General features: G+C 63.6%; 2 protein-coding genes across 3 annotated transcripts; one reads left to right on the forward strand and one right to left on the reverse strand.

Annotated features, from left to right (window-relative positions):
• Positions 1-5,008: 5,008 nt before the first annotated feature.
• NR2C2AP (nuclear receptor 2C2 associated protein) lies at positions 5,009-7,628 on the forward strand. The gene is made up of 6 exons (XM_064469349.1): positions 5,009-5,066; positions 6,001-6,062; positions 6,235-6,325; positions 6,475-6,580; positions 6,915-6,982; positions 7,260-7,628. Exons 2-6 carry the CDS (start codon positions 6,022-6,024, stop codon positions 7,374-7,376), a joined length of 423 nt encoding a protein of 140 aa, XP_064325419.1. The 5' UTR covers positions 5,009-5,066; positions 6,001-6,021; the 3' UTR covers positions 7,377-7,628.
• A 531-nt stretch (positions 7,629-8,159) lies between these two features.
• On the reverse strand, positions 8,160-13,769 carry RFXANK (regulatory factor X associated ankyrin containing protein). Of its 2 annotated transcripts, none has more exons than XM_064469347.1 (10): positions 13,435-13,769; positions 12,785-12,999; positions 12,475-12,552; positions 11,678-11,758; positions 11,255-11,320; positions 10,974-11,074; positions 9,802-9,927; positions 9,224-9,290; positions 8,910-8,990; positions 8,160-8,540 (listed from the first exon to the last, which is right to left on the reverse strand). In XM_064469347.1, the coding sequence occupies exons 1-10, from the start codon at positions 13,752-13,754 to the stop codon at positions 8,482-8,484; spliced, it is 1,194 nt and encodes a 397-aa protein (XP_064325417.1). In that variant the 5' UTR covers positions 13,755-13,769; the 3' UTR covers positions 8,160-8,481. The 2 variants fall into 2 exon arrangements, with proteins under 2 accessions (XP_064325417.1, XP_064325418.1); XM_064469348.1 differs by having other exon boundaries at positions 13,354-13,441.
• Between the last annotated feature and the right edge of the window lie 12 nt (positions 13,770-13,781).

Here is a 13,781-nt window from a genome sequence, read left to right on the forward strand (position 1 = left end):
GCCGTGACCGGGGTGCTGAGCAGCACCGCTGCTGCCATACCACGGGCACTGAGCGCCAGGGGACCGGGGTGCCAGAGACCCTCCCTGCATGGCAAGGGACCCCCCACCTCCCTGCGACCGGAGCGTGCCCCAGTCTCCGCATCGCTGGGGGTGCACGGGGGGACCCCATCCCGTGCCCCACGGAGCCGCTTGTTATTCTGCTCAGGTCCGCCGGCAGCTAATGAAGCCCGTTCCAGGAGAGCTGCCACATTCATCGGGAGAGCGGCTTATTAATGAGGCCTCTGCCACCGCAGCTGGGGCCAGTGCTCGGGGCACTGGCACAGGGACAGGCAGCGGGAGGGTGGACGGATGGACGGACAGGCCGGCAGCTCCGTGGCAGGGTGAACCAGCAGCCGGTGCCTGTCCTGGCTGAGATGCTGGTCCAAATCTGGGGCTGGAGCAGGGGAAGATACCCCAACCCGGGGTCCTCTCCAGAGGGGACAGGCTGCAACCTGGTGCCACGGACCTGCTTCCACGCTGCCCCCGACCCCTCGCCCGCTGCTCCTTGCCCCGGGCTGCGGCTTGTTTCTACTTTTGGACCTGGCCAAAAGCAGAACTTTTGCCAAACCTGCCCCATGGCACAACCTGGGCATGGCGGTGAAGGCTCAGAGGCGTCCGGACTGGGGCCTGCAGCATCCCCCCCCAGGGATGCGGGCACTTTGCCCTGGCCAGACCCAACTTCCCTCCAAACCCACTGGCAGGATGCATTGATTTTATTTTCTGTTTCCATGGCAACTGCCTCCTTCCCTTCCCCCTTCTGGCTGGGTCCTTCGCCCTCCCGCAGCACCCAGCCCCACCAGCACCCACCCTCCACCGGGCACACGGGCTGTCACCCAGCACAGTCCCCTCATCCAGGGACTCTCCTGGGTGGCAATGCCACCAGCTCAGCATCCGCAGGCAGCGCCCAGCCCCGCACCCTGGTGCCCACGGCGGCACCGCTGGGTGGTTTTGGGGGAGCAGCTGGCAGAGCTGGCATGGGGCTGGGTGACACCAACCCCGCTCAGCCCCTCTCTGACAGCAGCAATAATTAGCAGCAGTGCCGGCAGGACGCCGCGCTGGTTCATTAGCCGGGGCGGTAATTGCCCCCCCAGTACTGCCCGTGTGGGGACACCTAGCAGCATCTCCCGTTAGCAGGGCCAAGCTCATTAACGGCACATCCTACCCCGACACCTGCTCACGGCCGATGTGCCGCATCTCTGGCACTCCCTGCACAGCGGCACGGGCCGGGAGGACACCGGTACCGCAGCAGCCAGGCCACGAGCCCAGTGCCCTCACCCCTTTGTGAAGAAACGCAAGTTTGCGGCTTAAAATTAGGGCTAGAAGAAGATAATTATAATTATATCCTTTTATCCTTCCTCTTCCAGAGGGATGCACCCATCGCTGCCCTGCACAACTCCTTCCCAGCGCGGAGATGCCACCACATTGTTATTTCGCATTAATTACCAGCTGTGCCAAATCCTGCCCTTCCCCATCCCGTCTCCCCCCGCCTCCCGGGACCCCCGGCCCCTCTGTGCAGGCAGGGGGAATAAAGGCAGAGGCACGTCCCAGAGAACAGGCAGGGCCCTGTGCCAGGCGGAGGGGCCGTGGTGTTGAATAACGCCTGTGCCGCATTCACCGGTAATCTCCAGTGTTTACACGGAAGTGGAAATCAATCGCCGCAAGTAATTAACGACGAAGGGCACAAGACCCGCTTCTTCTTCGGAAGCAGCTCCCGGTGCCAGCCGGGGTTGCTCAGCAAAACTCACACGCTGGCACCCGTCGCACAAAAGGCACCAGCACCCGTTTCCTGCACCGCCGGCACGAGGTGGCTGCGGCGGCACAGGGCCAGCATCCCGGCGACTCACGGGTGGGAGCTTGTGCCCGGTGGGAGCGGGGGGTCTGGATCCGTGCCGGCGCCTGGTTTGGCACCAGCCTTTCTATTAGCTCTTGGATAAAATGCAAAGGCCCCCCCGGCGGGCGGCTGAGTGCCGGGCTGGACGGCAGCCGGGAGCCAACACCGCCAAGCTGCTCCCGCCACAGCCTGGCGTGAAACAGCTGCATCTACCGCCCGCCTCGTTCCTCGAGAGCGAGGAGGGTGAGGAAGATGCTGAGGCCAAAGAGCCCCCGGCTGGAACACTGCCCCCCGGTTCCCACCCACCGGGCAGGGCTGGCGGGGCCGGGGGGTCACTGGGGGGAACTGGGGGACAGTGCTGGCAGGTGCGGGCATGAGGTGACGCGGGCAGCGGTGGCACAAATGGCAGACCCAACCCCGGCGCGTGATGAGCCGAGGGGCAGTTAAGGCTCCTGTGGTTTTTGACCCAATTTCTCAGGCAAAACTCAGGGGCGGGAGAAGGGGAGGAAGGAGGAGGAAGGCGGAACACGTCATGCATGTGCTGCTGTGTCACCGCATGTGTGCGCATGCATGGGCACACACGTGTGCGCTCAGTGACATGCACGTGGAGGCGTGTGCACAGCCCCAGCCGGGGGCCGAGCCGGGTGGCCGGAGCTCCCAGAGCCACGCTGCGAGGGGGAGGTGACGGCTTTGCAGCACTCGGCTGGTTTTATTTTTGCTTGTGGCTGAGCGCAGGCAGCCTCACCACGGCTGCCGTGACTCATGCAGGCAGCTCAGCACCCGGGGAGGTTTGGGAGGGCTGCAGAGCGCTGCTGTGCCTTTACCTTGCATTGCCTCCCCCAGCAAGGTGGCCGCGGGGGCCGAGTGGGGACGTGGGACCACCACGGGGTCAAGGCTTGGCAACCTTGCTGAGCACCGGGCCACATCTGCAAAGACCCGAGGCTGTGGGCAAGCGCAGCGGCACCATATGCCTGCGAAAGACATTTTTAAGTAGCTGCCGTGTTATATGTGTGCGTGTGGGGGGCGATTTCTCCCTGCACAGCTGCTCCGGGCTCCCCGTGGGTTCCTCGCAGGCTCAAGGGGGAACTCAGCCCTGCCTGGTCAGGGTGCCCATGGGACAGCCAGCCCTGCCGTGCTGGCCGAGAGGTGGGGAAGCAAGGAGGGCTTGGATTTCCCCGTACTTTGTGCTGGGGACTTGCATCGAGGGGGGGTGCTGCAGCATGTAGGGATGCTGGGGCATGCAGGGATGTCGGGGCACGCAGGGATGATGGAGCATACAGGGACACTGGGCTGTGCAGGGATGCTGGAGGATGCAGGGATGCCAGAGCATGTGGGGATGTTGGAGCACGCGGGATGCTGGAGCACGCAGGGATGTTGGAGCACATGGGGATGCCGGGGCACACAGGGGTGTCGGAGCACACAGGGATGTTGACGAACACGGGGATGTTGGAGCACGTGGGGATGCCGGAGCACGCGGGGATGCCGGAGCATGCGGGGATGTTGGAGCACGTGGGGATGTTGGAGAACACGGGGATGCCGGAGCACACGGGGATGTTGGAGCACGCGGGGATGTTGGAGCACGCGGGGATGTTGGAGAACACGGGGATGCCGGAGCACGTGGGGATGTTGGAGCACGCGGGGATGCCGGGGCACGCGGGGATGCCGGGGCACGCGGGGATGTTGGAGCACGCGGGGATGCTGGAGCACGCGGGGATGTTGGAGCACGCGGGGATGCCGGGGCACGCGGGGATGCCGGGGCACGCGGGGATGTTGGAGCACGCGGGGATGTTGCAGCACGCGGGGATGTTGCAGCACGCGGGGATGCCGGGGCACGCGGGGATGCCGGAGCACACGGGGATGTTGGAGCACGCGGGGATGTTGGAGCACGCGGGGATGCCGGGGCACGCGGGGATGCCGGGGCACGCGGGGATGCCGGGGCACGCGGGGATGCCGGAGCACACGGGGATGTTGGAGCACGCGGGGATGCCGGGGCACGCGGGGATGCCGGGGCACGCGGGGATGCCGGAGCACGTGGGGATGTTGGAGCACGCGGGGATGCCGGGGCACGCGGGGATGTTGGAGCACGCGGGGATGCCGGGGCACGCGGGGATGCCGGAGCACGCGGGGATGTTGGAGCACGCGGGGATGCCGGGGCACGCGGGGATGCCGGGGCACGCGGGGATGTTGGAGCACGCGGGGATGCCGGAGCACGCGGGGATGCCGGAGCACGCGGGGATGTTGGAGCACGCGGGGATGCCGGGGCACGCGGGGATGCCGGGGCACGCGGGGATGCCGGGGCACGCGGGGATGTTGGAGCACGCGGGGATGTTGGAGCACGCGGGGATGCCGGGGCACGCGGGGATGTTGGAGCACGCGGGGATGCCGGAGCACGTGGGGATGTTGGAGCACGCGGGGATGCCGGGGCACGCGGGGATGCCGGGGCACGCGGGGATGCCGGGGCACGCGGGGATGCTGGAGCACGCGGGGATGTTGGAGCACGCGGGGATGCCGGAGCACACGGGGATGTTGGAGCACGCGGGGATGCCGGGGCACGCGGGGATGTTGGAGCACGCGGGGATGCCGGAGCACGCGGGGATGCCGGAGCACGCGGGGATGTTGGAGCACACGGGGATGTTGGAGCACGCGGGGATGCCGGGGCACGCGGGGATGTTGGAGCACGCGGGGATGCCGGGGCACGCGGGGATGCCCCTGCACCCCCGGCACTCGGTCTCTCCCGCCGCCGTTTCTCCCCGCCGCTCTCTCAGCCGCGCTCCGGCAGTGCCACCTACAGAGCTGGCCCAGGAGGGCACCCAGCCGCCCCCAGCCCAGGGCCGCCGGGGTCCCCCCTGGAACCGGGCTGGGGGTGGGGATGGATGTGGTACCCCCGACCCCCGGGCCGTGCAGGGGCCGTGTGGGACCACGGGGTGGGGGTGGGGGTGCGAGTCCTTTGCGGGTGGGGTGAAGCACGGGGGACCAGCACCCCACGGCGGTGCTGGGCAGGGGGTGCCCGGGGTGCTACATGCCCCCCCCCGCCCGGCGGGGGGTGCAGGGCGCTCCCGCACGGCCGGGTGGCCGCGGCGGGGGGGGGGCGGGGCGCTGCGGGGCGGGGCGCTGCGGGGCGGGGGGGTGCGGGGGCGTTCCCGCAACGCCCGGGTCCCGGGGAAGCAGTTCCGCCGCTTCCTGCGCGGGGCGGGCGGTGAGTGCGCGGCGGCCGGAGGGGACGGGGGTGGGCGCGGGGCGCGGCGGGGACGGGACCCGGTGCTGCCCAGGGGTTCCCAATGTTGCTGGGCGTCCTCAGGCCCCTCCGGGGGGCCCCGATGCCGCTCAGGGGTCCCCAACGCTGCCCGGGGGTCCCTAATGCTGCTCGGGGTGTCCCCGGTGCCGCTCAGGGGTCCCCAACGCTGCCCGGGGGTCCCTAATGCTGCTCGGGGTGTCCCCGGTGCCGCTCAGGGGTCCCCAACTCTGCCCGGGGGTCCCTAATATTGCTCGGGGTACGCCCAGTGCTTCTCAAGCGTCCCCAGTGCTGCTCGGGGGTGCCCAGTGCTGCCAGGGTGCCCCCAGTGGTGTCCGAGGGTCTCCATTGCTGCTCGGGGGTCCCCAATGCTGCCGGAGTGTCCCCAGTGCTGCCAGGGTGTCTCCAGTGCTCTCTGGGGGTCCCCAATGCTGCCCAGAGGTACCCAGTGCTGCCCAGATGCCCCAATGCTGCTGGTCATCCCCAGTACTGCTCAAGGGTCCCCAATGCTGCTCGGGGGTCTCCATTGCTGCTCAGGGGTCCCCAATGGTGCCGGAGTGTCCCCAGTGCTGCCAGGGTGTCCCCAGGGCACTCCAGGGGTCCCCAGTACTGCTCGGGGTTGCCCAATACTGCTCAGGGGTCCCCAATGCCATCTGGATGCCCCCAATGCTGCTGAGCATCCTCAGTGATGCCCAGGGGTCTCCAGTGATGCTCAGGGTGCCCCCAGTGCTGCTCAAGGGTCCCTAGTGCTGCCAGGGTGCCCCCAGTGCTGTCCGAGGGTCTCCATTGCTGCTCGGGGGTCCCCAATGCTGCCAGAGTGTCCCCAGTGCTGCCAGGGTGTCCCCGTTGCTGCTGGGTGTCCCCATTTTTGCCCCTCGCTGACCCCGTCTCTCCGCAGGCAGCACGGCCGCAGGCAGCGATGCCCGTGGAGCCCCTGATCTGTGCCGACACGGCCACGCGGTGAGTCCCAGCCCCCCGAGGGGCCAGCAGGCAGCAGGGTGCTGCGGCCGCCACCCCCAGGCGGGTCCCTCCTGGGTGCCACACGCTGTCCCCTCGCCCTGTGGGAGACTCAAGTCCCATCACTGACGCTGTCCTCACCGTGGCCTCGGGACGGTGGCACGTGTCCCTGCAGGGTGAGCTCTGTCCTTAACCGCGATGTGAAGCAGTTTGGGAAGAAGCACATGTTCGACGCGAGCGAGGAGACGTGCTGGAACTCGGACCAGGTGGGCGGGTGAGGACAGGGAAAGCCGGAGGGGTGGGATGGGAGCCGTGCATGGGACAAGAGCTGCGCTGGGGGGACAGGAGCTGTGCAGAGGGTGAACACCCCGCTCTCCCCGCCGTGACAGAGCCCCGGTGTCGTTCCTGCCTGCAGGGCACGTGCCAGTGGGTCACCCTGGATTTCCCCCGCACCGTCAAGGTCTCGCAGCTCCACGTCCAGTTCCAGGGGGGATTCTCCAGCCGGCTGTGCACGCTGGAAGGTGAGGAGCTGATTTGGGGGTGTGGGGGTCCCTCTGCCCCTGTTTAGCCACATCTGGATCTTGCAGCTGTTTGTTGCAAGGCCCAGAGGTATTTGTTAGCCGTTCCCCAAACCCCAGAGGGGCTGAAGCCATGGGCTGGAGCAGAGGGGTGGGTAGGGAGGATCTGGGGTTCTCCGGGATGCTTTGGGTGCAGATGGGAACCTGGTCCATTGGAAGGGCCATGCTCCCAGCCCTGCACTAGAGAGAGACGGAGCAGCCGAGGCTGTGGCAGCCGTTGGAGGCTCCCCCAGCACCTCAGCCTCCGCGCAGCTGCCTCCACCTTCACCCTCCGCAGGCTGCAAAGCAGGCAAAGAACTGGTGAAAATATCCGACCTGTACCCCGAGGACACCAACGCCATGCAGATATCCTTCGCTGTGTTGCGGGCTGGGTCAAACCGCTTGGCGGGTGGGTTCAGAGCTGCTCGCGGCTGCGGAGGTGCAGGGGGGCGATGGCAGAGCTGAGATTTAACGAGAGTTGGTACTTTGCTACCACTAAAGCAACTCAGCGGAGCTGGAGCAAATCCGGACATCGCCAGCTGCGGTACACCAGGGTGTGAGCCCCACGTGGGCCTGCTCAGAGCAGGTCTCCCACATGTCGTGGCGTCTCCCTGCCTATTTTTCTCCTTTACGGGCCCCACACAGATTCCAGGTGGAGGAGACGGTGCTGGATAAGCTGAAGATCACCTTTGCAAACAGCACTGACTTCTTTGGGAGGATCGTGGTGTACCACCTCGGGGTGCTGGGGGAGAGGCTCTAGGGCAGCAGCGAGGGACAGCGTGGGGGGCCGTTCTCCCACGGGGGCTCTGCTGCACGGGGGGAAATGGGACAGCACACCCTGCCAGCGGGGATGTGCTACCCCCAGTTGCACCCCAAGGTGCTGAGAAAGAACCCCCACCCCACGGGGTGGCAGTGACAGAGGGACACTGGTGCAGAGACCCACGTGCTGGACTTCCGAGCCTTTGGTGGGACACAGCCCGTGTAACTGGCCAAATAAATGGTGTCCCTGCTCCTTCCCGGCTGCTCCTTGGGCAAGTGGCACCCCGGGACTGCGCCCTCTGGGGTTTGCCAAGGCCGTGCCGGTGTGTGGCTTGAGCAGGGGAGGGGAGAAGTGCCACCTCCGTGTGCTGTGGGCTCTGGCTGTCTCTCACCTTTGCTAACCACCCCTGAACTTCTTGGAGCGGCTGTTTGCGGCCTCACGGGGCTCCGGCTCGGGATCGCGGCATGCCGGCTGTCAGATGGGGCCGTGCTGTGTTCCCAGCTGGCAGGGTGATGCTTCCTGCAGGGTTTTGTTCCTGCCTATGGATATTTCCCTGGCTGGTTCTAGTGTGGCACGCCGGGAGGGCTTGACAAGTTTATGGGCATAAGAGGGAGCTTCCCTCCTCGAAGAGACGGCTCTGGAGAGGAGTACCAGGGCACTGGGAGGGTGCAGGCCTTGAAGAGGTTGTTTGGCCCAGTTCCCCTCGCTGTTCCCCAGTAGCTGCTGCTGGGATCGGGGACTGGCAGCGGTGACGGGCTGAGGCAATGGACAGGGCTCCACACAGCTGCTTTAGAGTTTACTTCCAATAACGCAATACCTGAATGCACACACGCACGAAGCAGCCAAGCCCAAACAGGGCAGAAACGCAGCTGCCCTGAGGAATGAGCGTCCCTGGGTGCGAGGCACCGTGGCCATGCCACCCTCTGGGAGAGGCATAGATCCACCGAGGGCAGGCAGTTCCCAGCTTCCTCTGCATGCTCCTTGCTCGAAGCATGGCGCCGCTGCCCCTTTCGGGACGGCTGGGTGAGGCTGCGTTGGTCCCAGAGAGCCCTGCGTCGGCTGGGAGAAGCGCTGGTGCTGCAGCAGTGCGGCGCGAGCCACCACGTCACTCCAGCTCCCTCTTCTGAAACAGCTTGAGGATGTGATTTTCCATAACCTGTTGGACTAACGGAGGGGAGAGAAGTGAAACTCGGGGAAACCAAGCCTGTGAGAAGCCCATACCGCTGTGGGCAGGACCTGATCACCATTTTGCTCCTGTTTTCCAGTGGGAGGCTGGAAAACCTCTTTCTCCAGGGGCCTGTCCCCATCTCCCCTGTCCCAGCTCTATCTCCAGGACAGCTCTGGTTTGGGGGGGCAGCAAGGGGAACAGGACCCATCTTGATTTCTGTGGCACAGTTTCTCTGTGTGGCAGAGCGAGGAGCTGAGGTGGAAGGTCAACAAAAGCCCCGAGCAAGGCTGGAAGCTGGGAATTGCCTGGAGGTTTTTTGGGGAGGGAAGGCAGGGTTCCCTGCCAGGCACGGAGGGGACACTTGCCTTTCTTGTGTCCCAGGGCCACGGCCAGATCCATCGGGGTGTAGCCAGAATCTGCCTCTGTCGTCAGGTCAGCGCCACGAGCTGCAAGATCAGGAGATCAGGGCACGACACTCCCCTGCCGGCATGGTGTCCCCTCCAGGTCAGGCACAGGGCGAGGGGACCCCCAAAAGATGCCCATCCTGGCTGGGCAGCACCCCATGACACCCCCAGGCTGCTCAGATTCTCCCCCCAGGCATGTCACGCTCTCTTCCCGAGGCGGTTACCAACAAGCAGCGATACGAGGCCACGGACTAAGTGCAGGTCTTCCCCGTTACCTAGTAGGGCCTCGACACACTTGACGTGATTGCCGCGCACGGCGTAGAGCAGAGGAGTGCCACCGTTCTGCAGGGAAAGGGAAGGGGCTGTGTCAGTGCCAGTCTCACGCGGGGCCGTGCTCTTGCAGCTCCTGCCTCTCCCGGAGTGGCAGGTCCCTGACCTGCTGGGATCCCCTTTTTGCCCTCTCCCAGCTGGGTGTTTTCTCCCAGAGCAGCTCTGCGCAGCTTTTGTTCTCTGTATGCAATCTAATAGCTTTTAAATTGTGTCATTTTAAAGACAACCTGAAGTTCTGAGCGCTGTTTCATTGTACCTGGTAACATCACCAGTGTGAACAACTGAGGAAACCATTTAAAATTATTACCCAGATTAATCTCTCAAAACAACTGCGCGAGCACGCAAATGAGCGCGGCGAGCCTGGGAAGCATCTAGGCGAAAGGCATTGCTGCTAACTCAGCCCAGAATGATGTGAACTCGCTGCTGCTTTTTAAAACGAGCTTTGCGGAGCCCCGTCCAAGGCTTGGTGTCGCTGCCAGCGCTGGCACGGTCCCCGCAGCAGCCTGCGCCCGGCAGCACTCACCCAGTCGTAGGTGTTGATGTCCACGTTCCTCTCCAGCAGCATGATGACGATGTCGGTGTAGCCGCCCATGCTGGCCAGGGACAGGGCGCTCTCCCGCTCCTTCGCCAGCGCGTGGGGGTCAGCGCCCTGGGGACGGCACAGGCGTTAGCCCCGGCGGGCGAAGGAGCCCTGCTGAGACCTGGGGCGCTCAGCACAGCCTTGCTGAGTACCCCGGGGGGGCTGATCGTGGGGGGGCTGATCGTGGAGCCAGGTTCCGATGGCCTCGTGGGACAGAGACAGCTCACGTGTTCCCAGTGACCTCTCCTTACCAAAGTCCTTACCGGGCATATTTTAGTCACCATCAGACATCTCAGGTGAGGAGTTAAAAGCCCTTCTCCAGTGTCAGTAAACTAAGCCTGGTGGTTCCTGTTACTCGGTGTTTTTTCCCATCACTACCAACAGTGTTACTGGCCTGGTCTAGATGCCTGCACAGTACCCACCATCTCTTTTGTTACTGATTTACCTAAAAAACCTCCCTGTCCTCCAAGCCCTGCCAGCCGTGGACCTCTCCTGGACTTCATTACAGCCTTTATCCATGTATCACCTCGTTTATTTTGGGTTCTGTTTGTCTCTCTGGTAACACTTTGCAATTTTGCTGCTAATACAGTAACAGAGCCAGAGTCTGGCCAGTGCTTACGTGGTGTAAGCGCTCGCTGATCATTGGACACACGTGGATGCGGGACTGAGCTTTGGGGAGCAGCTTGACCTGGAGTGCAGGAGGATCTGGTTCCTGCTCACCCCCAGACAGCCCTCGACTGCAAGCCTGGCACTCAAGGACGATGCAGCAATGAGTTCATTAACTGCAACGATACCTCGGCGAGCACATTTGCTGGCAGATTACAGGGCCCAAGTGATAAGCCTGATCTCAAATTACCAATAAGCAGATACTTAATTACAAACAGTTATTGCTAGCTGTGAGATAAGGCTCTTCATGCTCCTGACTTAGCTCACAGCCCAACGGGGAGTAGCATCTGACAGCGGCTGAGCTGTTAGATCTGCAGACGTGTCCTGTTTGGTGCCATGGGAAAGACTGGCTGAGATGGTACCAGGATGGCGCTGGACAATCTGGCAGCCACCGGGATTGGAGCTGGGAATTCTCCTGTTAGCAAGGTGCTGCGTGAATGTGGCCTTACCCATTCCAGCAGGTGACGGACTGTTTCGATCTCTCCGAAGGCTGCGGCCCAGATCAGCGGCGTGAAACCTCTCTCATCAGGTTTATTTACCAAGTTCTCACCTGCACAAACATGGATGAGACATCGTAAACAGGAAGGGTAATGCCCCCTGTGCTCCCTGTCCCCCCAGTAAATCCAACACAGGCTGTAAAACTAAGCCAAGGGTTTATAAAAAAGGCATGCTATGACCTGGCAGGACTCGGCATGATCTGGAGTAAGAACCCAAAGGAAGAGACGTGTACCTCTCTGAAGGTGCTCCTTCAGCTGGCTGAGCTCTCCTTGGGCAGCAAGCTGGTGGATGGACAACGCTGGGGGATAGAAAGAATTCACCCATCAGGACAAACCTTCCCCAGCTCAGCACCCACTGTCTGTAGGTGGGTCCCTGCAAGTCTGGGGTGGTGGTGACTGGACAGCCCCCATCTGAGCCCCAAGAAACCCAACAGGTAACTAACACGCTCCTGCCCAGCAGCGGGGACAGCCATCCATGGGCAGTGCTGAGAGCAACAGCACTGCAGGGAGCAGCCTGAGACCCCCCGGTGGGCACTGAACAGCGTGGCAGCAGGAGACAGACGGAGGCCCCAACCCTGCCATCCCTCTGCTCCCTCTATGCCCTGTATGTATCCACAGCGCAGGATGCACAGCCCGCTCTGCCCGGTGGTACTCACTGTCCAGCGTGGCTGGGAGGGCCGAGACCTCGTTCCCTCGCTGCCTGTTCGTCAGCGTGTTCGAGTGCTTCAGGGGGAAGCCTGTTCCGGAGAGAGGAGAGGGTCAGGGCACGTCTCCTCCACGCACAGGGTGGAACTACACTGACTTGAGGCCAAGAACCTCATGAAAGCTCAGGTCTCCTGTGACTTATCTGAAGCTGTTCCCTGCTGTCCCTGGCAAAAACTGAGTCCTGCAAAAAAAAGGGATTATGTTCTTGCAGGTAAAGAGCCTGGAGACTGAGGTTTGGCCAGTGTGCAGGGACCAACAGCTGAGCAGGGAAGATAAAACAGCCTCAACAGCTGCCCAAGGAGGGGCAGGGTCCATCTGGGGCACTGCAGGAGGCAGGGATCTGGCATTAATGGCATAATTGCAAACGATATACTGCAGAGGACAGCCTGGGGGATGCACTCAAGTTCATGCTCATATTTCCTACCCTTGAAGAGCTCCACTTGGAAATCTCGATGTGTTTTCAACAAGCAATTTGTAGTTTAATTAGGAAAGTATATGGAAAGAGTTTGCCATCTCTGATTCCTTTGCATGGAGCTGCAGCGACCTCTCACTGCTGGCACGAGTCATCAGCAAGGTCTGGATTTGGATTTGGACTTGCCCTTGCTGTGTATGGGAGGCACTGGCAGCAGTAAAAGACTTTTTTCTAGCTGCCTTTGTGGGATGAGAGATGCAGATGACCTCTCCCACACCTGTCTCCCACTGGGGCTGTGCCTGAGCATCTGTGAGCACCAGGGTCTGCAACACTCACTGTCAAGGGCTGAGAGCTGGGTGCTCCTCTGCCTGTCCATCGAGGTGGCCGAGGCCTTTGGGAGAGTGTCTGCTCCACCTACAAAACAAGGGCAGTTGTTAGGGACCTCGGTTCTGCTTGTTGGGGAACAGGCTGGGCTCCACATGCGGCACAACGAGACCCAACCAGCGCAGCAAGCACCCCGCGTGCACCCCAACCCCAGGGCAGAGGGAATGTTGATCCCAGTTTACATGGGGACAGACGCTGCAGGATCCCGGGTCCGCGCATGCCCTGTCTCGGCTCCCACCACCCCATCACCCCCAGCACTCACCATCCCTGTGGTCCAAGCGTGGCATGTCCTTGTCCAGCTGCAGATGCCCCAGGTGGGCACCGCTGTCCCCCACGTCCCTGGTCACAGCCAGCTCCTCCGTGGCTGCGGGTCCCTTGGTTCCATTTTTACCCTCTTTTGGGAGCTCCTGGGTGTCCCTGTCATTCAGGGGGGTCTCCACAAGATGAGTGACTCCTTCTTCACCTTCCATGGGGCAGCTGCCACACAACAATGTGTTAGGAAGGGGGAAAAAGTGAGGACATCTCCCGGGACGGAGAGGGCAGCAGGGGGGAAGCCCCCAAGCACCAAGCGCTTGCGACCACCAAAGTCCTCTGTGCCAGCAGCGCGGTTTGGGGTCCCGCTTGCCCTCCCCGACCAGAGTCCCCACACCGCTGGTGGACAAAAGCTCCCGTCACGGGAGCGTTGTGAAGCTGCACCGTGACCGTCTCTGAACCGCTCGTCCGAGCACGGCCGCCTTCCTGCTCGCAACGGGGCTGAGCCGGGGCGGGTTGGAGGGAGCCCCGCTCTTCACCCCGGCCACCCCACTGCCATCTCCGGCCATCCCAGCCCACCTCGCCATCCCTGGGCTGGCCGGTGGGGCCCATCCCAGCTCAGGCCAAGCCACCGTTCCCCAGAGAGGAGTCTGGGCTCACCCCCGGCATCCTCTGGCGCAGGGGCCCCCTGTTCCCGCGTCCTGCCCCAGCACTTCCCCTTCCTCCGGCCTCAGCCGGGCGGCCTGGCAGGGCCAGGCTCGGGGGGCCGCCCGAGGGGAGCGGGGGGCACAGTGGGGGCCCCCAGTCCGGCTCCACCTGCCCGCTGACGGCGTGGAGGCCGGGCGAGGCGGAAAGCCTGCCGTTAAAGCGACAGTCCCGTTCGTGGGATGGGGATGGGGTGGTGGCGGCCATGGGGCAGCAGGTCCCTGTTGACTTGGGGGGGACACCCCCACCCCCAATTTGCGTCCCTCATCCCGCATGGGGCCCCACGTCCCGCTCCTGCTTAG

Source organism: Phalacrocorax carbo, chromosome 19, assembly GCF_963921805.1.
Source record: "Phalacrocorax carbo chromosome 19, bPhaCar2.1, whole genome shotgun sequence".
Taxonomy (NCBI): Eukaryota; Metazoa; Chordata; class Aves; order Suliformes; family Phalacrocoracidae; genus Phalacrocorax; species Phalacrocorax carbo.

Bases quoted from the DNA above. Each gene is read 5' to 3' on its own strand.
- RFXANK (XM_064469347.1), bottom strand. From the start codon at position 13,754: ATGCGGGATGAGGGACGCAAATTGGGGGTGGGGGTGTCCCCCCCAAGT. The intron at 11,075-11,254 runs GTACACGTCTCT...ATGTTTGTGCAG, and splicing joins GAAGGAGCACCTTCAGAGAG to GTGAGAACTTGGTAAATAAA. The intron at 8,991-9,223 runs GTAACGGGGAAG...CTGATCTTGCAG, and splicing joins GTGTGTCGAGGCCCTACTAG to CTCGTGGCGCTGACCTGACG.
- NR2C2AP (XM_064469349.1), top strand. From the start codon at position 6,022: ATGCCCGTGGAGCCCCTGATCTGTGCCGACACGGCCACGCG. The intron at 6,581-6,914 runs GTGAGGAGCTGA...CACCCTCCGCAG, and splicing joins CCGGCTGTGCACGCTGGAAG to GCTGCAAAGCAGGCAAAGAA. The intron at 6,983-7,259 runs ATATCCTTCGCT...CGGGCCCCACAC, and splicing joins AGGACACCAACGCCATGCAG to AGATTCCAGGTGGAGGAGAC.